The 25081-nt window shown below is 37.1% G+C and overlaps 1 protein-coding gene across 1 annotated transcript in view; it reads left to right on the top strand.

Annotated features, from left to right (window-relative positions):
* The window catches only part of LOC145664221 (protein phosphatase 1 regulatory subunit 36-like), a 61592-nt gene that overhangs the window by 15884 nt on the left and 20627 nt on the right, over positions 1 to 25081 (top strand). The window contains exons 4-5 of the mRNA XM_081730678.1: positions 19105 to 19415; positions 23800 to 24006. Of these exons, the coding sequence (XP_081586804.1) occupies positions 19105 to 19415; positions 23800 to 24006 (518 nt within the window). The remainder of the gene's footprint in view (positions 1 to 19104; positions 19416 to 23799; positions 24007 to 25081) is intronic.

The raw sequence follows: 25081 nt of genomic DNA, 5'->3' as shown, positions 1-25081 counted from the left end.
CGTGGCGCCCTCCATCGGTACTGCTCGAATTCAATATGGTGTTGGTCCACCCTTAGCCTTGATGACAGTTTCCACTCTCGCAGGCATACTTTCAATCAGGTGCTGGAAGGTTTCTTGGGGAATGGCAGCCCATTCTTCACGGGGTGCTGAATTGAGGAGAGGTATCGATGTAGGTCGGTGAGGCCTGGCACGAAGTCGGACTTCCAAAACATCCCAAAGGTGTTCTATAGTATTCAAGTCAGGACTCTGTGCAGGCCAGTCCATTACAGGGATGTTATGGTCATGTAACCACTCCGCCACAGGCCGTGCAGTGTGAACAGGTGTTCGATTATGTTGAAAGATGCAATCGCCATCCCCGAATTGCTCTTCAACAGTGGGAAACAAGAAGGTGCTAAAACATCAATGTAAGCCTGCGCTGTGAGAGTGCCACGCAAAACAACAAGGGGCGCAAGCCCTCTCCAAGAAAAGCACGGCCACACCATAACACCACCACCTCCGTATTTTACTGTTGGCACTACACATGCTGACATATGACGTTCACCGGGCATTCGCCATACCCACACCCTGCCATCGGATCGCCAAATTGTGTACCGTGATTCGTCACTCCACACAACGTTTCTCCACTGTTCAATCGTCCAATGTTTACGCTCCTTACACCACGCGATGGTCGTTTGGGATTTACGTGTGTGATGTATGGCTTATGAGCAGCCGCTCGACCACGAAATCCAAGGTTTCTCACCTCAAGCCTAACTGTCATAGTACTTGGAGTGGATCCTGATGCAGTTTGGAATTCCTGTGTGATGATCTGGATAGATGTCTGCTTATTACACTTTATGACCCTCTTCAACTGTTGGCGGTCTCTGTCAGTCAACAGACAAGGTCGGCCTGTACGCTTTTGTGCTATACGTGTCCCTTCACGTTTCCACTTCACTATCACATCAGACACAGTGGAACTAGAGATGTTTAGGAGTGTGGAAATCTTGCGTACAGACTTCTGACACAAGTGACACCCAATCATATTACCACGCTTCGAAGTCCGCGAGTTCCGCGGAGCGCCCCATTCTGCTTTCTCACGATGTCTAATGACTACAGAAGTAGCTGATAATGAGTACCTGGCAGTAGTTGGCAGCACAATGCACCTAATATGAAAAACGTATGTTTTTAGGGGTGTCCGAATACTTTTGATCACATAATGTATAATATAGTATGTGTAATGAGTAATAGTCACCTGAGTTTACCTTCTGATTTTTATGATTTTAATATTTTAAAGCAAACTATATGCTCCGTGCGTGAATTGCGTTCCACCCGAAAGAGTTAAGGGAAAGAAAGTATATCCCTAATTGCGGTATAGTTATTACATGCTGTAGTAAATAAACGCTGTTTTGTACTTGCAAATCTAGTGTTGAAACACATAAAGAGTAGTCAAATCGATGCAGCAAGAGCAAGCTATGAAGACCTTGTTTTAAACATTGAAGAATTTCAAGACCTTCTTGCAGAGTACGATACAGAAAACAGTGACAAGCTAAGCTTTGCATATTGGAGACAATATATGGGATTTGTATCTATTCTATTAGCATTCACACGTGCCTTGAGAAGTGGTGATTAGAATTTACATGAATGCCTTTAAGAGCATGGTGCCATGGTTTGCAGTTTACGACCATACTCATTACACAAGATGGAGTGCTGTATTTATAGCAAATATGGCACATCTTCTTCACATAGCACCGGAGATTTATAAGGGTTTCTTAGTTGGTGATTTTGTGGCCAAAGAATCGACATACAACTTCAGTCAAGTACCGTTTGATCTTCTCCTAGAACATATAAACAAAACTTGAAAGTTGGTTGGAGGGTTGATAGGCATTAGTAGAACAGCTCATAATCGTTGGTCAATCACCTATACTGGCCCCGCGTAGCGTAGTCCCTAACACTCTCGCCTTCGGTGCGAGCGGTCCCGGGTACGATTCCCGGAGTGGGCACTCGGTCGAAAAAGTGTAAAACGCTTTTTCAGGCCAACCACCTTGAATGAGGTTTTCCTGGGTTTTCCTCATTCACACCAGGCAAATGCCGGGGTGGTACCTAATTTGTAGGTCCCAGGCCGCTTCCTTCCTTTCCCAATCCTTTCTTCCTTCCCTTTCCCCGGATTGTGTGCTCGCCGAGGGACGTCATCTCTCAAAACGAGGGCTAAATGGCCTTAGATGCCGAAAGAACGGGAATCTAAATCCTAAATCCCTCAATCATCTATAATGAACGCGCATCTTTAACAGAGGATACCAGACCACTTTTGGGGCTTTTACATGAGGATGTTGATGATGAAGTCCTCACAAAGACTACAATATATCAATAATCAAAAGGGATTTCGACGATGTCATGAAACTTGTTGATCAGTTTCAGAGGTATCATGTCTTTCAAGAAAAACACATTTAAGCTTTAGTGCCGCTGTTACTGGTGGTGTGGCTTCAGAAGATATATGGAAGAATCTTGTGCATGCATACAAAACAGGAAAGCAGATGACAGATTTTGTGGAAAATCGACTGGTTACAGGAAATACTGACTTCTAAGACAGTTACCCAAAGAAAGGGTCCAAAACTTCCTCTTGTCTTTACTGTAATAAAGAAAAGCATCTATAGCTAAAAACCAAGACCGTTAAGGCTGACAAGGATATTTTACGGCGCATTGCAGTATCAGTGGAAAGTGAGACATAAACATTGATGAACTTCTTCTGAAGGAGTTGTGTGCAGTTCCTCTGTCACTAACAAGAGTAGATTATACACTAAAATCTAGTCATCAATCTGACCTGGCTACAATACTTGGGTATGGTGTGAAGTAGACGCAATTGTGTGTATCTAACTTGAAGACACATACAATTATTGATGGGGGCCCTTGTAAGAGCAATCGGAAAATTACTAAATATCACCCTTTGGTGATTTTGCTGCGGTGTTTCACTTCAGAAGTAAAACGACTCACCAAGGGTAGTCGTCAACCTGGTTCGATCGTTAATATATGAATCTCGAGTGGTAGCAATTGTTTGCATGTAAAAATATCTTTAATAATTATATATACTATTATTCTCACCTTTTCTATAAGAATTATAAAGTCGATGAACGGTATCAAATGGTTTATTAGTTGATACACTTTATAATATATTTTCATTCAAACTATCATGCACACAGACATGATGATTAGGTATCCATAAACAACTACATATAGCAACTAATTACATAATACTATCCCATAATATATTTCTTTTTTACATATCTTAAAAACATTCTTCTTTTGTTATTTTTACATTAACATTATATTAGGTATAGTGCTTGTGTATGAGCACTTTCTGCCTAAGGTGCAGGTAATTATTAAACTATCCAAAGTATTTCGTTATATAAAATGTCGCCCGACAATTGGACTGAATATAAAAGTCACAAGCGAGCTTGGCTTTTATCTTCAAGAACCACTGGTCCGTTTACAATAATGGTCTTACATTACTTATGTCCATCACATTTTGATTGCACCTCGTATGTATCTTCATTTCATTTCATATATATAGATACATTTATAACAAATCTTTCATTTCATTAATACTTATTTTTGACAATAAAGTTTCAACACAAATTAATATAATGAAAACAATTTTTGTGTTTAATCAATCATGAATTAAATTATAATCCTTCACGTTAATAAGAAAGAATAAAAATCATTGGAAACTTATCGTTAGTTAATGAAAATCAAAGAAAATTAAATTGAACAAAAATCAAAATTTAAACATAACCTACGTTTGAATAACCAAAAGGAAGAGAATAAATCTATTTTTACATAAACAGCAGACACCCTTTTGTTATTTTTTTTTCAGTCTTCTTCATTCCTATTTATTTGAGCAAGAATGTCAGGCGCGACTAACTCTTTCACTAGATGCATCCATTTTTCCTTTGTATACTGAGTAGGTTTCCTGACTTTAACTCATCTATATTCCGAAGTCCAATTGACGTACCCGTTTTAGCGTTCAACAATTCAAAAACTTTAGGATTTATTTCCTTAAAACATAAATAAGGGCCTGAGAAAATGTCACAAAATTTATAAATCTTCTTTAACAACATATTACTTTGTGGATGTTGTTTAACAAAAACTAAGTCATTGACCTTGATCCGATATTTTCCTTCTTGCAAAGACTCTACTTGAGAATTACGTTTCAAAAATTTGTTATGTCTTCGGATTTTTACCATATTCACTAAACTGGAAGAATCTATAATTGTTGAATCTTCTAACTTGACATCAAAATGTTGTTCCACAGGGAAAACCAAATCAGAACCATTATGCACATTAGCAGGAGACACGCCTAAAGTATCTGATATAGAATAATTCAAAAGGTACGTGATTTGATTGATATGCTTGACCCATTCGGCATGTTTATCTTTACAAAAGTGTCGAAACAACATACCAAAATTGCGATGTACATTTTCTACAATAGAGCTACTAGGATGGTACGGAGTTACAAAATGAATTTTAATGTTAGCCTTGTTCATGGCTTTGATGAACACATCACTTTTGAACTGTGAACCATTATCACATAATATGTGTTCGATAGGGCCACAATGGGGAATATATACATTCAAGATTTTATTTATGATAGCAGCGGAAGTTGCTCTACGCAGAGGATAAGCTACTACATAACGTGAAAAGATATCCATGGTTGTTAGTAAATAAGTTTCTCCAGTAGCCGCTCTTGGTAAAGGTCCATATAGATCGATTGACAGAAACGAATGTGGTCTCTCAGGCGTTATTGAGAGCATTGGTTTTTGTACAGCCTGGTAATTATGTTTAATTCGCATGCACTCAATACAGTCCTTGATATAATTTTTGATTTGAGCTCTCATTCCCCTCCAGTAAAAGGATTTATTAATCAAGGCACATACCTTTACATAACCAAAATGACCGAAATCGTCATGATAGGCCTTTAATATGCGTGTTGTTAACGTAGGTGGAATACAAATTTTGTTTCTAGATTTGAATTTAAAATCTTTAATAAGTAGAATTCCGTTGGTTAATTTAAATCTGGAATTCCAATGTTTGGGACAATTACATTTCTCACTGCATGAAGATAAATGTTCCATAATTTGTTTATATTCATGATAATTCATTTGATGTTCCCGTAGATCTTCTATTGAAATGGTAGCTATTTCATCCTGTAAGATCTTAAATTCGTTGATGGACAAGATATGTTGTTCTTCTCCAGGAAACAGACGTGATAAGGTATCAACGGGTCCATTATCTACCCCTTTAATGTGTCGTACTTCGAAATCATAAGCTTGAAGATCTAACGACCAGCGAAGTAGTCTGTTATTATATCCCTGTACGCTGTTAAGGTATCGCAATGAATTATGATCGGTAAGTACTATGAAATGACATCCGCTAAGATATGGAGCAAATTTTTGTATCGCAAAACGTACAGCCAAAAGTTCGATTTCTGTCGTGGTGTATCCTTTTTCAGCTTTCTTTAAAGTACGGCTAGCGCAATGAATAACAGCCGGTTCTTGAATAGTTGGATTAGGTTGCCAGAGTACTGCAGAGATTCCAAGTTGGGAACCGTCACACTGAACATAGAAAGGAACGTCATATCGGGGGTGATTCAAATGGATGTTTTGTTTTACGCACTCCTTCAACTTATTAAAACTGTGTTCTTGAATCGGACCCCATTGCCATGGTACCCCTTTCTTTATAATCATAAATAAAGGCTGGGCTATCTCAGCAAATCGTGGGATGGCTTTGCGAAACCAATTGAAGAGCCCTAATATTTGCCGTGTCTGTTACACATTTAATGGAGCAGGCAGATCTTCTATGGCTTGTACTTTAGATTGGCTGAATTGTAAACCAGAGGCATCAATTTGGTATCCAAGAAATTCTATGGAATTCTGCAGAAATTTTGATTTCTGTAGATTGATAGTAAGGCCCGAACTTTCCAATCTATCTAAAACTATATCTAAGTACTTCAAATATTCATGTGGATTTTTCCCCATGATTAAGATGTCATCGGCGTAGGTTATCACGTTGCTACGTAAGTCTTGACCTAGAACTTTGTTCAAGCAGGATGCTAACGCCGCACTACCATTGATAAGCCCAAAGACTACACGGTTGTATTCGTATAAGTGACCTTCAAAACTAAATGCTGTGTACGGTTTCGAATCTTCATGTAGTTCGACCTGGTTATATGCCATTACTAGATCTAAATTTCCGAAGACTGCATTCCCTTGTAAAGAGGCTAGTATTTCTTCCACTGGAGGATACCTCACTTGTTCCAGATCAATGTGACAATTCGTACGTCTCAAATCTAAAACCACACGTAGAGAACCATTTTTCTTTGGAACAACATGTAATGGATTAAGATGCACGCTTCGTGAAGGCCTAATGATCCCATCTCTTAACATATCTGTAATTTGCTGACGTACATTTTCCCTGTATCTATATGGAATTATATAAGGCTTGGTTACTATGGGTTTGTCTGTTTTAACTTTAAAAGAATAAACAAAATCCTTGCAACGCCCAGGACGTTCTGAAAATACATTTTTATGTTTATATAGAATATTCTTAAAGTCAGCTTTTACTGTATTATCTGTAAAATCAAGATTGCTTTCGAGTGATTTAACAAGTTCAGAAAACAATACATCGTCTTTTAAATCCACCAAATTTTGTGTGTCTTCCATTCGTTGATCATTTAATTTACCACTTTCTGCACTAACAGAAACATTATTCACTACATGAGAAATATTATTATATTGACAAGCAATATTATCTAATTTTGGAAGCAGTTTCTGAACGATTTCCTGAGGTATACCAGGTATAGTCAACGTTTGGTTTTTAAAATCAAGCATGACACGTAATTGAGATAATAAATCTAAACCCATAATTAATTTCTCGTTAAGTTCCTTTATTACCAGAATAGGGATTGATATTTCAAAATCTTGAATAGTTATTGTCACACGAGTAATTCCAGCTACTCTCTTTTTATGTTTACCGGTAAAATCAACTATAATAAGGTTCTCAGCCTTTTGTAGCTTAGGATTCGAATAATTACTAGTAATTGCTTTCCACAATGAATACGATAATAGAGAGGCATTTGCTCCAGTATCAAGTAAAGCTTCAGTACTTAACCCATTGACTTTAATAGGTATTTTAGCTGTACTATATGATTTTAAAAATACAAAATTTTCTTCAATATTAAAACCATCATTGACAGTATCATCTTCGTACCAACAACAATTTACAACAGGTATAAATTGGTACTGACATCTATTAATTGCTATTTCCGAATAATTATTTACAGAGACGTCATGTGAAAGATCATTTTCATCATTAACATGAACATGTAAATTGGAAGATAAATGTTCATAAGAATTATCGCTTAAATTTGTAGATAAATGTTCATGAGAATCTACAGCTGATATGGGTTTAACCCCTACCACATCAGCCGCAATTAGTTTAAATTCATACTCGTGTATGGTTCCAATAAAGTACATTGTACAGCACAATCATGATTATGTCCCGTATTACTGTTCTGTACAGGAATTACTTCAATACCTGGATCTTGATGCGAAGTTCCATCTCTTGACCTCCAATTACGTCTATCCACGTAGTTTGCTGTATTCCTGGAATTTCGCCATACATTCCGTCTATTTTTAAACCTATTTTGATTATATGGTCTAACATAAGGATTGCTACGATTAATTAGGTTAGGCGGATTCCCTACATAACTTTGCCTATTTTGCTCGTTTTGATTGCTAGAATTTACTCGGCTTAGGTTGTGTTCCGTATCGTTCACACTACGGATATTTAGATTCCGAACAGGTACAAAATGATCTGAATTATTCTTATTTTTACCCACTCCTACTTGTTGATTCAAAGCATGGTATTGAGTTTCATAGCATTGGACAAGCATTAATAGATGATTGAAACTCATACACTGTGTAGAAAACAAGATCTGTTGTAACTTAAATGGGAGCAAATTTCGAATCGATGCTATTATTCTAGATTCCGATTGCAAGGGATTTACGACTTTTAATTCGTTGTATGTATTTACAACAAACTCGACAACAGATTTGTGCAAACGAGGATTGAAATGTTGATTTCTAATGGTGGCATCTCTATTTGCAAGCAAAAAGTCATTTTCATAATTCGCGATCAGTGCCGCTTTGAATTCCTCATATGTATTGATGTGATCACGTACCGCTTTAAACCATAAAGAACATGGTGGGAGTAATACATGAGGGATTAATTTCATATATTGTGATCTATCTATACACATTATATTGCATTCGTCCTGAAATTTTTCCAGGAAAGAAGTAGCGTTCTCATTACATTTACCACTGAATTTACTCATAGCCCGTATTTCACTCATCTTAACACTTAACTTTACCTTCCTTTTATCATTCCGTGTACTTATTGGGTGACAATTCCTTTCCATGACGTGATGTGTCGTTGCACCATCTCTTTTCCGCCCATCTGTACTCTTCGGATGAATTTCTTCCAAAATAATCTCATCAGACACAGGTGAAGGCGAAGTCATCTCTGGTGAGTGGGGAAACTCCAAGCGATCACTACCCATATTATTGTGGTATGTGTTGTCCTTAACCTGTAGCGTTCTAATTTCTTCCTGTAGAGTAGCTATCAATTGCGTATTTGCACGTATGTTAGAATTATTGATGACCTGAATCTTTTGCTGTTGAACAGAAGATTCTATTACTTCTAAATCCTTTTTTACATCACAGATTTCTTGGCTCAGGTGGTTGTGATTATCCTGGCATTCCTCAGATATTCCTTTTAACTTTTCCTCGAACTGCGATGTGATGTGGTTCATCGCCTGGACAATTAATTGTTTCGTTTCATCTGACTTCTGTTCCATTCGTCTGCTTAATTCCTCGTATTGCTTGTTGGATTCTTCGGAGTTCTGCTCTATCTTCTGTTCTATCGTCTGCTTCAATTCTTCGTATTGCTTGTTGGATTCTTCAGACTTATGTTCTATCGTCTGCTTTAACTCGGTAGACATCTGAATCAATTGTCGCTGTAAGGCTAACAAGATTCGGTCTTCTGATGTCATTCCTGGTGCTACACTATGTTCATCGTTGTCACTATTATTGGATTCATTCTCCATTGCTTCACCGTTCATTTTTCTTATAATTATTCTACCACTTCTTAGTCTTGTGAAATTTGTATTCATTAACCTTATTACAAAAGTAAATTCACCCTTACTTTGCTTCGGGATATGAATTTATGAAAAATCCCGGGTGAGGTAAACCAAAATTTTTAAAACGACTCACCAAGGGTAGTCGTCAACCTGGTTCGATCGTTAATATATGAATCTCGAGTGGTAGCAATTGTTTGCATGTAAAAATATCTTTAATAATTATATATACTATTATTCTCACCTTTTCTATAAGAATTATAAAGTCGATGAACGGTATCAAATGGTTTATTAGTTGATACACTTTATAATATATTTTCATTCAAACTATCATGCACACAGACATGATGATTAGGTATCCATAAACAACTACATATAGCAACTAATTACATAATACTATCCCATAATATATTTCTTTTTTACATATCTTAAAAACATTCTTCTTTTGTTATTTTTACATTAACATTATATTAGGTATAGTGCTTGTGTATGAGCACTTTCTGCCTAAGATGCAGGTAATTATTAAACTATCCAAAGTATTTCGTTATAGAAGCAGGTCCGCTTTCATAGTCAGGAAATTGTAATTGGTGCAGGATTTGAGGATCCAGAGAAGGTTGTGTCACTTGCTGGAAATGATGTATCTCACCTGCAGGCTGATCATGAAGAAGCTGATACACGTATTCTGCTACACGCAGCCGACGCAACAAGCAAAGGATCTGAAAAGCTTATTATACAATATAGGGATGTAGATGTACTACTGCTTCTGCTTGTGTTTGCAAAACAATAAAATAGTGATATTAGGTTGAAATAAGGGACAATGAAGTAACCGTGTGTCCAGTGTGTGCCTTATGTACTTCTGAGAGAGAAATCACATGGATGGCAGGTGATAGTCACAGTCTATGTCCGCCCCTAGGCACATTCATGACATGTTTATTTGGAATGTGCCTAGTATGTTCTAGGTATGTTCCCCATGCCATAAACGACAATGAACCACAAAATTACTCCCCCAAAATATTTTAAAGCGCCTATATGTGTAATTTGTTTACATTAAAGTGAGTCTAAAACACTTTAAACAAACAAAAAAATGTACCCAAGAGTGGGAGCGAACCATCAACATTTGGATTACTACCCTAACAGCACAAGATGTTCTAGACATATGCCATTTAGATGTCCCAGCTACTTTTGAGGTACCCGACACTTGGCTCATATGATATTCATGTACTAAGAATGTACTTCAGCTACTTACAGTTTTCGGTACTTGTTACACCTAATTGACATTTGCAACTATGTACCACAAATATAGCATTTATATACCTGGCTCAATTTCACACTCTAACAGTTATTTGTTTTCATGTCATCACTTGGGATATATATCTGTCATGTTCTAGGTACGTCCTTCAGATACCCTAACAGCACAAGATGTCCTAGGCATGCGCCATTTAGGTGTTGTAAATTCATCTCACACATTTGATGCATTTGTTGCTTTTTTTCTAAGCGACTATGTACTAGAAGCAACAAACGAATCAACTTTATTAGATGTCAACTGTCGCCGATCATTTGAAAGTGAATATGGAAGAACCACAAATAAAGTAAATATTCACTCGTCATTTTGTCACAAAATTACATGGCGAGCAGATTTTTTTCTGATCCCAAACGGTTATCGTCGAATATACGCTGTTAAAGGAACACTCGAATTAGCCAAATTCAAAAAACGTCAACAATTTATTCCTCTACAAGCGACTTTATTTTCGTCGCCTCCGTGGCCAATTCGGAAGAGCACGCGGCTAGTAATCAAGAGTTTGGTGGTTCCCACACACATTTTTTTTACTTGTTTAAAGTGTTTTTAGACTCAGCTTAATGTAAACACATTACGCATATAGGCGATTTAACATATTTTGGGGGAGTAATTTTGTAGTTCATTGACGCTTAAGGCATGAGGAACATACTAGACACGTTCCCCAGGTACATGTCAGGCATGTGTCTAGGGGCGGACATATTCGTCTTTATGAACCGAACTTGACAATTACATCTATTCATGAAGTTCGCTGGGCTATGTTTCTGAAACTGACAAGCAATATTACCTCACTACCTCCAACGAAGGATGTCTTGACTCTACATAAAATGAGAGCTCACTATCAAACTAACAAGGAGAAACCAGACTTTCTAAATGAACTTCGGAACCATTTTTTGCAAGGTGATGGTGCACATTTAAAATGTTCACATTACAAACTGGGAGAGCGCAATGGCCTAATATAGCGGGAAAAAAGTCTTAAAATTTTAGACTAGATGCATATATCGTACGATGCGCAAAGTTGTCAAAGGAAGGTGTGGTAGAGTCAGTAGCAGCTGTGAGTTACGTGCTAAGGGTCCCAGGTTCGATTCCCGCTGGAGTCAACTTTTTTTTTGCTTCAACCAATAAAGTAATCATCTGTAGCTACAAGTAAAATGTTAATTCACCATATGTTTATAATGAATTAAAACAATAGAAATGTTCAAATTAGTTGTAAAATCCTTCAATACTCCATGTTAACTAGCAATAAAATGTGATCTATTTTGTAAATATATTGATATCACAAGTTACATTATGGTTACCACAGTCGTTGGGTAAAAAATGTTCTTGACGCTTTGTGTATACATCTGTTGACAGTTTGCGAATTACAAGCACTGGCGCAAATGGCACGGAGGATGAGGGGGACATGTCCCCTCCAATCTTGGAAATGGGAGACTGCGCCTCCAATAATCCGATTTGAAATGTTTTTTTCTTTTTTGGGAGAAATGGATGATTTGTGTCCGATTGCCACAAAGGAAAGTGAGATAAAATTGATATCCCCCCAGAATAAGCCTTAAATCTGCCAACCTCCCAATGTTAAAGACAACTCTGCTCCCCTGATCTTCCACAATTGAATCGGTAAGTAGAAAAAGGAGAACATTCCAAAAATAAATGATAACATTCCACGATAGCAATTTCTCTATAACTAAATATCCAACCCTATTACGTTTTTGCAATTTAGGGAAATGAAAGGTCTTAACATACGCTACACGTCTCCCATACAAATATTTTTACGTAAGCAATGGTATATCCGGTAATCAGTTTTACTTTTCATTTTTCAAAAGTAACGTGTTAGGGAATATTCTCCTTTTTCTACTCACCGATTCAATTGTTTTTCGACTTCATAAATATTTTGCACATCGCTTAAAAATATGGGAACAGTCTTACCCGTCCGCCCCAATGTTGAAGACAGGATTGCGCCGCTGATTACAAGGGAGATAAGGGGGAAATCTCCTTTGGTTATAGCAATATCCCGTATTTCCAAAGGGGATTTCCTTCTCATCCCCCTTGTAACTCTCACACTGTCAACACATGTAGACACGAAGCGTCAAGAACATTTTTACACAACGACCGTGGTAACCATAATATAACTCGTGATATCAATATACCTTATTTACGAAATAGTTGCTAGATAACATGCAACATTGAAAGATTTTACAACTGATTTGAATATTTCTATTGTTTTAATTAATTATAAACATATGGTGAATTAACATTTTACTTGTAGCTACAAATGACTACTTTGTTGGTTGAAGCAAAAAAAATGTTGACTCCAGCGGGAATCGATCCCGACACCCTTGGCACGTGAGTCATAGCTGCTACTTTTTTTGTTTTCACTTTTTATTTCACATGAATGTTAATAGTACATTGTACAACACAACAAATCAGGAGAAGTAAATCACTTCAGAGAGAAAAATAAAAATACTACATTATTGTTGGACAAGCAAGATGCGTAAGAAATTTGCAAACTTTTTTGTTTCTATTTGAGAAGTTGCATTAAACAAATGCAATCTCCGAGTTTGTAAGTACCAAATAAAATCCAAATATGACAACTTAGTAGGATATTGTAACATATAGTATATATAATGTCCATTCAACCAATTAATAGCATTTAGTTTGGTCTGCGGGTACCAGTGATAGTCTGGAAATCGTAAGATGGAGGGAGAGAATGAAGATGGTGGCTGTCAACAAATAAGTCCCAGCATCCGACACAAGGCATCCCAAATTTGTCGTGTGGAAATACAGGACGTGATGCGATGGAGTAAAGTATCAAGCTGACCACATAAAGAACACTCCTCTTTCACTGCACGATGGATAGCAAATAATCTCTCATTTGTAGGCAATAAGTCATAAATAAGACAGTACCATGCACTTCTAACATCGTCGGTGAGACACTCGGAATTACAGTTTTTCCATATACGTGGCCAATTATACTGCGGAAATTTTTGACACACTATTGGACTAGTACTCGCATAAACTGGTTTTATTAACTGCGAATATAGTTGTTTGGAAGACAAATCACTGGGATTATCTTGAATACCACTGTAGGTCCAGTATTGAATAAGAGTACGTGCATAATCTGGGATCAATTTATAAAAACGAATTAAAGGCGGATTATTCGAAAATATATTTTCTGCCCAAAAGTGGAACCATAGATACGTATGAGTCGTTTGGTCCATGTAATAGCGGTAGGTTGTTCGCATATACAGTGTCTGACATTTTTTTCTAATATTCACTGAATTGAATCCACCCGCAGAACATGGAAGATAAAGAGTATTTCTATGAATTCGAAAGAACATGTTTGACCATAGAAAAAAAACACATAAAGAATCCATTTTTTTCGCATACAGTTCTGGTAACGGGTATATATGTGCGACATACCAAAGTTTGGAGTAAATATACGTATTCAGGAACCAAGTTTTCTGCAGTAAATTCAGTTGACGATACTAATGTTCTTTAGTTAATAAGCGAATCTGCTGTACGATTGAATCCCATAGTACATTGTAAGAGCACTGTAAATCACAAGAGAAACGTAGTCCCAATATTTTAACATTATTGGCTATAGTATAAGTATCCATTAAAGGAAAATAGCCCAGGAGGGCATCCACATAATAAAACATAACCGTTGATTTCATATAATTAATGTTAGCTCTACTCACATTTTGGTAGTCGCGTAAACAGTCTTGGAGATAACAAAATTGCTTCGGTGTCGTGCCCATTAAACTTACATCGTCGGCAAAAGCTTGCACATTGAGTACTTGAAAATCATGTAACTGAGGTTCATGGAGTTGGATCAGTTTTCGTAGTAAAACGTCTATAGCAAGACAATATAATCCCATAGATAACGGAGATCCTTGTTGGATGCCACAATTAATATTGAGAGGGGAGGTGAGATGCCCATTTATTTGAACTTTTGCTGTAGCATGTCTGTACATTGACTGTACAACCTGGACAAATGAATGAGGAAAGCCATACGCACGAAGGACCGCAAATAAGTAGTCATGAGATAGACAATCAAAAGCCTGTTTAAAATCAACGGATAAGAGAAAAGCAGGATTCCGTTTAAATTTATAGTATGCTGAGATATCACGAATTTTACTAAGCGCTGCAAACACATTATACTTCGGATTTAATGCGGCTTGGTAGTCACTAATAAGCAAAGGGTAGATCGCTTTAAGGCGATTATCAAGAACTTTTTGGAATATTTTGATATCTGTGTTAAGTAGCGTGATGGGACGATAATCATAAACAGTAACTGCTTTCCCTTTCTTTGGAATTAGTATTATTATTCCTGGATTATCGGGTATGTCACGTTGATGGAGCAGTTCATTATATAATTCGCATAAAATATCCTGTAAAATCCCCCAATACTGTTTGTAAAGTTCATAACGGATGCCATCAGGCCCTGCGCATTTATGATCTTTGCAACTGTTAAGCACACAATAAATCTCTTCTTTCTGTATAGGTGCCATAAGGGTATTAAATAAATGTGCAGGTACTTGAGGGAGTGACACTTCTAAATATTCACTAATAGTGCGCTGATCCTTGGTAATTGTTCCATACAGGTCACTAAAATGATTAAAAATAGTCTGATGAATACGATGAGTGTCTGTGAAAATCCTACCATCTTCTGTCTGAAGAGAGTTCACATATTGAGAATGTCGCTGTTTTTGGTGACGCACATAATGGTAAAGAGACGGTTGATCATTGGGAATTACATCACTCGTGTCCATTGTGACATAATATTTCTGAAGTAATTGTGATTGTACACTGAGAATGCGTGTTTTAATATGATTGATCTGTTGACGATTGGTAGGGCTACTAGGATGATTCCAGAAGTCATTTAAAACACTATAATAATATTCCAGTGTATTGTGTATATCCTGCTTTCGTTCACGACCTTTGGACTTAAAAAAACTACCTATTTTCGGTTTAATATAACGATTCCACCATTGAATGATATTGGAAAAATATTTTCTTTGCTTTTGCCAATATGTCCATCGCATATGAAAGTCGGTACGCACATCACTATGTTGTAAAAGGGTAGTGTTTAATTTCCAATAGCTTGATCCGTATGTTGGTCTAATAAAGTTCTGAAATTTTATAGTACAATAAAGGGCAGCATGATCACTGAACGGTGGAACAAGAATATCAATTTCGATGACCTTATACATGTGCATATCCGTGGAATAGAACCTATCGAGCCTGGACATCATTTCCGAATTTTTGTACGTGAATTTAGGGAACTGCCAATGGAACCACCATACATCTCGAAGCGATAAAGATTTCACAAAATTCTGAAATGCCATGCTAGGACGGAAGTGAGAAGTCGTGTCCCGTTGTTGTTCCAACGTGTTTAGGTCACCACCCACAAGAACGGAACTAGAATCTGTCGGTAATAGGGACAATATATCTTCATTATAAAAACGTTCACGTTCAGCACGTTTGTTATTGCCTGATGGACCATACAAATTTAACACATAGATGCCATCAGTGTAAACACTGATACCACGTCCCGATGGAATTCGTTTCACTTGAGAGTAGTCAATACCATCTTTCACTAGGATCGCAGTCCCACGGGCATTGGTACCTACATTTACAATCGCACTGTATGTGGGAAGAAAACTGAAGTCAGAAAAACTGACTTCTTGTAGTAAAACGTATTCAAAATTATGTTGTTGAATAAATAGTTTAAGGCTCTGCTTATAACGGTCAGACTTTATACCATTTATATTTAAAGAACAAAATTTTCTTGCATTTGTTTGAAGAAAAGGGGGGGTCTGACATCACAGCAGGATTGAACTGCGGAACCTCATATAATATGTAAACTTCGGTAGAACATATAATTGACAGTATCAGAATGTAACTCCCTCCAAATCGACATAACAGAAAAAACAATAATAGTAAATACAAAACAGAAAGAAAACACTGCTGCACAGAAATGCATTCCATAGTTGTAAACTAAAAGATGGTCGCAAAACACCTGTAACAGACACGCACAAAAGGGGAGGGAAACACTCCAAAGCTTGTTATGTAACAGACTGCTTCGTTGCTTGGACGTGCTGTTTATCGCCTGAGGAAGTCTCCTGGGTTTCGAAGCTTGAATCAACGTCGCTATTCTGAGTCAATGACTCGATTTCACTTCCACTATCTGTAACCGTACGGCTGTCCTTGGAAAACACTTTCCTCTTCTTCCTTAAAGAACGTCTAGGGAGTTGAAAAGAACTCGGCTTCAATTGTTTTTCGGAACGAGGGAAGGTAGGATAATTATCAAGTGAAGCAGAAGTAGATTTTTGATTCTTCGTATTTTGGAGGGACATGGCATATGTATTTTCACTAATTGATAAGGCAACCTTCGGTTCAATATCTGAAGTATGCACTAAAGGGTCTGGGTTTGAAGCCGACAACAGAGATTCGGGGGAAGTTTCTTCACATGACGGCGGTTTGAGAGCAGGAAAGGCATTAAGATCGGCAATTGCAGGCAGGATACTATGAGAGTCATGATTGATAGCTGTAGAGGGAGGAAAATGGTTAGAAGACTGCCCTAAAGCATGCGTTCCTATTTTTCGTTGTGTCGGTAATCCGCCAGTGGATAAATCAGTCATTTGTAAAGCACTCGGTCGAGAATCTTGTCGAGGTGAAGCACGGGATGGTACTTTACACTGCGAGAGTACATGATCAGTCCCCAGACATCGGAAACACGTTTTGGGTTGATTAGAGTAAGCAACGTATGCAGAGTATGACATCACTTTAAGTTTTGAAGGAATTGGTTTTTTTAGAATCATATATACAGAGCGAATCCCATTCAAAATGGCATATTTATAAGTAGCACTCCACTTTTCGTTAATAATTTGCTTGATTTCACCATATTCACTCAACACATCATGAAGAAAACTATTGTCTACTTCAAGAGGCAAATCAAATACCCGAACTTTGATGTAATTGATTTCAGCATTCGAAATACGAACAGTGCTGCGTACCCCATTTGAATGAATATAGGGAACAGTTTCAGGTAACTGATTCAACACTTCATTAAACACAATATCATTTTCAAATTTCACATACAAAGCAAAGTCCTTATTATGCAGCTGTAAAGCGACTGCTTGGTTCATAACGTCACTGAAGTTTTCAGATAACCAAATATGTATGTCACTCGGACTAGGTTTTATATATCGCATAGAGCGGTCGAATTCAAATTTCACAGTATTTTTACGAATTGAAAGCGTCTTTTTCCAATAATCACAATCCACAAAAAAAACTTGTAAAGCACACAAGCGTTAGTCACTTATCGTAATAGCACAGGAGCAGGTCGAAAGCACTTCCACCGGTGAACTCCGGTACTGACTCTGCTACGCCGCCACTTGATAACTTTCTGCATCGTACGATATATACGACGAGTCTAAAACTTTAAGAGACTTTTTCTCCGCTGTATTAGGCCATTGCGCTCTCCCAATTTGTAATTTGAACACTTCATATGTACACTATCACCCTGCAAAATATGGTCCCGAAGTTCATTTACCAAAGTCTCCTTTCTCCTTGTAATTTATGGAAGTAATCATTAAAGACCCACCCAAAATTACCATTTCGTCTTGAGTGTGGATGGAAGTTAATAGATGGTATGCTAGTTCCACATCTAATGACCACTGATCCGTTACAGCCCAGTGGCCCGGAGCTGATAATGTGTGGATGTATAGAAAGTGGAAGTAAATGCAATCTAGAAATTGTCTGTGTAGAAAAGGATTGATATTTTGCACCAGAGTCGTATTTTTGTGTAAGAATCGTTCAGATAATGTCCGACTAATGCCAACAGAAAACTGGATATACGGAAAAAGCTTCGCTGATTGTTAGCTATTTAGTTTCTAAGAAAATTATGTTATGATTTCTTATATACCTTCTTTCGTGTTTAGAAACAAACAATTAAAATGTAACACACAAAAATGTTTAGATCCACTATCATTTTACACTGAAGTATTGCTGCAACAGTAGAGCTCACTTTTCGTTGTAGTAGAAATGTACGCTTATGTTGATACAGTGATTTTGAACATTCTATAGGATGATAACACCATTTCACAAGCAGTAACTTAGAGAAATAAAGTTAGATCGAGAAAAACGTTCGATTTTTATTTGTGGTGAAACACTACCCTAAAACGATATATCACACGACCAACTTCTCATTTAAAATTTTAAACCTGAATCCAAGATTGCGGACTTCAAAATAGTTGCCATAATAGCACTACACCCTATCAAATTTGGCTCTACCAGTGTTACCTGTACGTATGATGTGGCCTCATTCTCTCAAGCCATTTTAAAATTAAACGGTAGTTTCCAAAATTTTCCTCTATTGAGTAGGTGTTTGATCTTATGACGTCATTTAAAATGATTAGACAAACTTTTCACAGTGACAACCACCTAGTACGTTCCATAAGGAACACTTCTATGGAAAAGAAAATAGGGTTGTATGCTTTTAACAAAACATGTTAGAAAATGTGATTTTGAAGCCCTTTCCTAGAATTGGCCTAGACTATATGCGTCTCAGCTAAACGAAATCTCTAGCAAGTAAATTTTGTGAAACGTCTGTTTATTTTGTTGATTATTTACCTCTTTGCTTCAGGTTTGGTCTGAGGTTATGGTCATTAAAGAACACAATGACCAAATTCGCAATTACAAGTCAGACATCGCGTTAGGATGTCTGCGAAGAGACCTGGCAGACATTCGAAGCATTGTTGGAAGAGAGTACAGTAGCCTTCTAATTATCACCAGGGAGAATAGAGCCTTCCATCACAGAGGCCAAGGAGCTGAAACCACGCAAAGAGACATGTTGTTATATGAATTATTCTTCCGTGTGGCCAGCCGCATCATTTGGATCTGCTTGAATCGACGATATCATAATGTGATAGACTCAGAGATGAATAGACTCTTCAGGTATTTTCAGAAATAGAATTAACTATTTTCTTTCTTTCTTCTTTTCCTAACACGTTAATTGCTATGTGACCTACCGGTGGGTCACCATAGTTCTGTTCCAAGAGCCCCGTGATTCACTCGGGACTACTCCAATTATCACATTTGTGGCCATATGTACCACTGGTGGGAAACCCTTTCTACAGTTTTATATAGTTAGATATAATGTTGTAACCTCTGAAGTAGTTTCCTCAGATTTGTTTCCGAATAAAAAAGTATCTAATTTCAGAAATGTAAAAATGTACAAATGTTCGAAAATAGGGTATACTGAAAATAACATGTAAAAGTGAAAAATAGAGGTTTCTGTTCGGGCCGCCAAATTTTCTATATAGGTTGTGAATTAGTGGGGTGTTGGGTTCGTGTTCCGGCTGCCACAATTTACCTTATGTGTACCACCGTTGAAGTCACCGTTCCCGAAACTAAGATAGTTTATGACTTGAACCGCCACTGTATCCGATCTGGGCATGACGTCACACCTGTAAATTAAATGAAAGAACAGAAATGAGGATGTATTCCTCTATGCTACTTAACCATAGAAAAAGCATGAGCTACATGAATTACCGGGCGTCTAAAAAATAGTCACCGTTGCTTCCACCCTCATCTACAAAAAAATCTATATCCTATACGGACTACAGAGAAAACATATATACTAAAAACACACAAAAATAAGTTATACGTTGGATTTCTAACGTAAATATTAAAATACGAACTTAACCTTACTTATACAAAAGATCGATCGATCGATACATTGCATATCGTGTGATCACACTCACCAATGTCCTTTATTATGTACACATTAATTCAGCACAAGTCCAATGTTCTAACACACTGTCACAAACTTACGAAAAATACTCCACACATTAATACCTTACAAACGTACAATATCGCTTGAAAACAAGATAAAACATGGGGAAAATCACGATATTACACTCGATCTATCCATCGATTTTCGCACTCTTACTACGAAAATGTTTCACAGTAGTGCCATAATTGTTATAGTTTGTCTTTTCCGTCAACGTTTTAGCATGTTTACTAGAAATTAAGTATAGACCGCTATATATTTTGAAAACCAGATAATTCCCTTCAAAGGAAATATTATACTTCCTCAGTAAACGTTCTAAGCTTAAAATGTTGTTAATGTGAAGAAAATAGCATATGTAATTGGTTACTTCTATACAATCAACGCTTACGTTTAAATTTATTCTATTTGCTACACTGCATGCCCTTGTCTGGGGGACAGCGAAGAGTATGACAAGTATCACTCTCTGGTTCAATTATGTGCAGTGCGCGTAGGCAAGCCCATTTTCAACTGGCCTCCCTTGAAACACAGAACTTAGGAGTAATTCCTAACCCAAGATTATTGCTCTTTCAGAGTGCAAGAGGGAGGTTTGCGTTGTCAACAGACCAAATCTGTTTCAGGCCTCAATACAGGATTGGAATTTTTAAAATTGAAATTATCATGCCAAATAATATAAATTTTCGCTTTTGCCTTTAACTTCTATTAAATTCTGTAATATTTTACATTTCCTACCCTTGAGTAAATGAATTTTAAGAAGTCTGTTTCGTGTTATACACAGTGGCGTCGCCTTGTGCAGTTTGCAAGAGCACGTGAACCACCAAGTATCGTGGGTTGTTTGTTGCTCTTCGCTTGCTTTACCCCTTGCGTATATACATTCCATCATCACACCACGTTCACAACAGAGCAGCGAGCGTGATAGTACGCTAGGAAAACGCGGGCAGCTGAGGGGAGAAATTGCGGTCTCCTGACGAAATCAAGATTTGCACGAGCAGCGTTCACAGCACTGTTGTTGACTTATTTCCAGTAACGTGGCGCTTTAAACAAAATCAAAGAATGAACTTCTGCGTTGACAGCTGTTGTTGACTAATTTCCAGTAACGTGGTGCTTTAAACAGAATCAAACAATAAATTGGAACTTAAAATATATAGAATATAGTAGTACTATATAACTCATTCTTTCAATCAGTTATAGGGGGGCGCGGTGGCTTAGTGGTAGAGCGTTCACCTCTGGTGCTTGGGGTCCCGGGTTCGATCCCAGCCCCCGCCAAGTGAACTTTGTGGTGGACAAACACCGTGCTCGTGGGTTTTGTCGGGGTTCTCCCGTTTCCTCCCACTTTCTTCATTCCACCATTTCACTCATCTATCATCATCACCGTCTCCTTTAGCCTAACCGGCATAACCGTGGGACGTAAAACTCAAAGATTTCATTTCATTTTTTTCAATCAGTTATCTACATTTCTTTTTATCTCAATTTCTCGTAATGAAAATACACTAATGGAACAAACAAAATTACGAGGTACCAAGGGGAATGGGAGATTTAAAACCCTTCCCCAGAGATTTTTAAGTTAATGCAGAATAAAATTAAATTTTAATTTATTTTCAAGACTTTTTAAAATATGTAGAATCTCTAATTTTTCTTTAGGCTACGGTTTTTTCTACTAAATAAACTAAATGTTTGTAAAAAAAAAAAAAAAAAACGAATAGCTTATCAAAACATACTGTACTTCGTAATATTGCTACAATAGTAAAAATCTTACCTTCTGTATTGTGGGAACCTGAAGGAAATTTTGGAATTGACTTTTTTTCAACATTCATCTTTAACACATGCAAAATAGAAAAAGACGAGTATTGAGATTTGCAGTAACGTACATTCAGCTGTAACTGGAAAGTTTTTTTTCTTTCTTTCTTTCTTTGGAAGGGGACAGAACACTAATGAAATGTCTTGAGATAACAGTGCGAAAGTACATGGACAAAGTGTTCCTAATTAAAGGTGCATCTACAACTATCATAATAATTTGATACATTGCATGTTTCGTGTATATTGTTAACAATTCATTAAAGAGCATACATGGTAATTCGAATATATGAGTATATATTCGAATTGCGTTGATTTTGAGTTTAATGTCACGTTCAGCAGCGAGGCTATACGAGACGGGACCTACTGATTAACGTGGAATCCGAACCACATGAGCTCCCTCCGGGAATCAAATTCGGGTCTCCCATGCCAAAGCCACTTACGCTAACCGCTTAGCCATTCAAAAGCTCTTCAAATATACGAGATAGCAGACGTTTGTAGTCTTGATACTAATGGGGGTTACATTTAGTATATTTTGAAATTGATGGCGAATCTGTAGAAAGAGAATGACATACAACAAAATTCGTGAAAATCATAGCAAATAATCCGAAATTGACTTGAGAAACTGAAAGTTGTGTTACCACATTAAAGAATATGAAAGCATTTAAAGGAGTACCGTAGTTCAAAATAGTCTCAGTGCATTAGCTATAGTATCAACAGAGAAAAAATTGAAAAAAATAAACTTCAGAACAGTTATTGACAAATTGATTGCCCAGAAGAACATTAGAAGTGATTTCATATACGAATGAAATGGAACATTTGTTTATAAATTAGTAGTTTCCATTATGTGTAAATATATATATGGTTACTTTCATTGATTATTTATAGTTTTTCTTATTTAGAATACTGAATGAATTCAGGAATAGAATTTTCTAACGACTGTGAACTACCGAAAAACTGTCACGAGACGCCACTGGTTATACAATATATAATGTGAAATAAGTTTTATTTCAAAAATTACACAGAAATGTTGGCTTAATTTGAAATTTATTACAAAAAGTTAATTTAGTTTTGCTCAAAAATATAGGTGAGGGCAGACTTCACATGCCTCACCTGACGAACCGCTAATGCTTCGTCCTCCACTGCGCAGGAAACGACCCAACTTCATAAGGGATCCACCCATTGTTTTGCATGACAACGCCCGTTGTCACAATGCAGTTGCTGAGGAACCTCTTTGCATGATGGGGTAGAACATTCTAGAGCACCAACCCTATTCACTGGACATGAGTCCATGTGAGTTTCATCTGTTCACTAAGATGAAACAACCACTGCGAGGGATGCGTTTCCGCACCAGAGATGCCATTACTTCGAGCTATAGGGCACTCTCTTGCAGACATCAATAAGGAGAGCACCGCTGCCAGTATCCTGAGACTTTCCATCTGGCAACGGGTGCAACATGCTGCAGGGAATTACATTGAAGGCCTGTAGAAGTTTCATGATTGTATAATAAATGGTTCACGAAAGATTTGTATGCTGCTACTTATTTCTTTCCAGCCCTCGTATAATAATAAATTAGTTTGCTTTGTTTCAACGTTTAGTTTTTTTTTTTTTAATTATAGTAGTATATATTAGGCAAAACTGGCATAAATGGGGAATATTATAGTTAGTTTTGTATTTATTAGAGATACGTTTATTGAACGTGGCAATTGGACATAATCTAAATCCAATAATTGTACAATAATTTTCTCTTCATAGAACATCCACTTTTATCCTCACAAGGGACCAAGCTAGTAAAGATGCATTGTTGCCAGATCCGAGAGAGCAACCAGTATTACACGATGATTTAGTGGATTCTAAAGTGGACAAGCAACAGAAAGCTAGCTTGCGTTCTCCACTGACATATGAACTTCTTAAGAAGAGAGATTATCGTTTGCTTGAGGCTGGAACTCCTGAGTTTTCAACGTAAGTTACGAAATTTGATACGAGTCAATCTGTAATACAATTTTTGTATGTCTCGTTACATTAGAATGTTATCTATGAATTACATGTTTATGTTATCTAAAATTGTGATTTCCGTATAGCCGTTGAGTAAATATGCTCCTTTCATTTTCAATACTCCGACGAAAGTGATATGTTTCATCCAAGATATTCATTCCAGGGACCTATTTCTTAAAGTAACAAGTTATGGAATACGCTTTTCACAAATAATAAAATTCCAGGAACTAGGAATACTGTAATAACAGTAAAATTCATTTCTAAATACTAATGCTGGTATCTCTAATGTGTCATGGTTTTATGGTATATGCAATTGAACAATATTTAATTTTGAAAAATTATTCTACCAAAGCAACAGTGTTATTCGGTCGATGTTGAAGGCAATGTGAAAGATGTAACTAGAGATGTGCATGATCGAACGATCGGTATAGTCGAACGACCAGTCGACTATTCGTCAGATCGTTCGAACGATTCGTTCGAACGAATTGTTCATTTTGAGAATGCCGTCGGAAAAGACTCTTGTGTCGACTGGTGGATTATTCGTTCATATTCCAGTCAGGCTAAAGTTGATTACAGATACTGGCGCATGCGCTCTGAGTCAACTTTATGCCAGTAGGCTCTTCCGTATTGGGATTTATTACTTCTGATAAATATTCGCGCCATTTTCAGATTTCAGGCATGAGTGGAAGTGGGAGGGAGATAAAGAAACTGTTATTCGGAAATTTTTTTTTTCTTTCAACCCTCCATGAACAAAATAATGACACAATTGAAAGAGTAAGTTGGTGCTGTGTAGGAAGTTTTCTTCAATGAAGATGAAGTAAGTTATCGCTCGTTCTACCTCTGCCTTTCCTTCTTCTGCCAAAGGGACTATGCTATTTTTATTAGAAAAAAAGAGACCTGTTTCGTTGTTTTCCCGAACATGCAAACCTTTTCCTAGAACTATTAGACCCTATATTCATATTAATGAGGTACATCGTCATTAGCAATATAAAATAGACTTTCACACACATACAAAATATGTCACAAGCAACGGATATGAATG

The sequence above is a fragment of the Thermobia domestica genome, chromosome 11 (assembly GCF_964235325.1).
Source record: "Thermobia domestica chromosome 11, izTheDome1.hap1.1, whole genome shotgun sequence".
NCBI classification, from domain to species: Eukaryota; Metazoa; Arthropoda; class Insecta; order Zygentoma; family Lepismatidae; genus Thermobia; species Thermobia domestica.
This window is presented reverse-complemented; position numbering and strand designations above follow the sequence as displayed.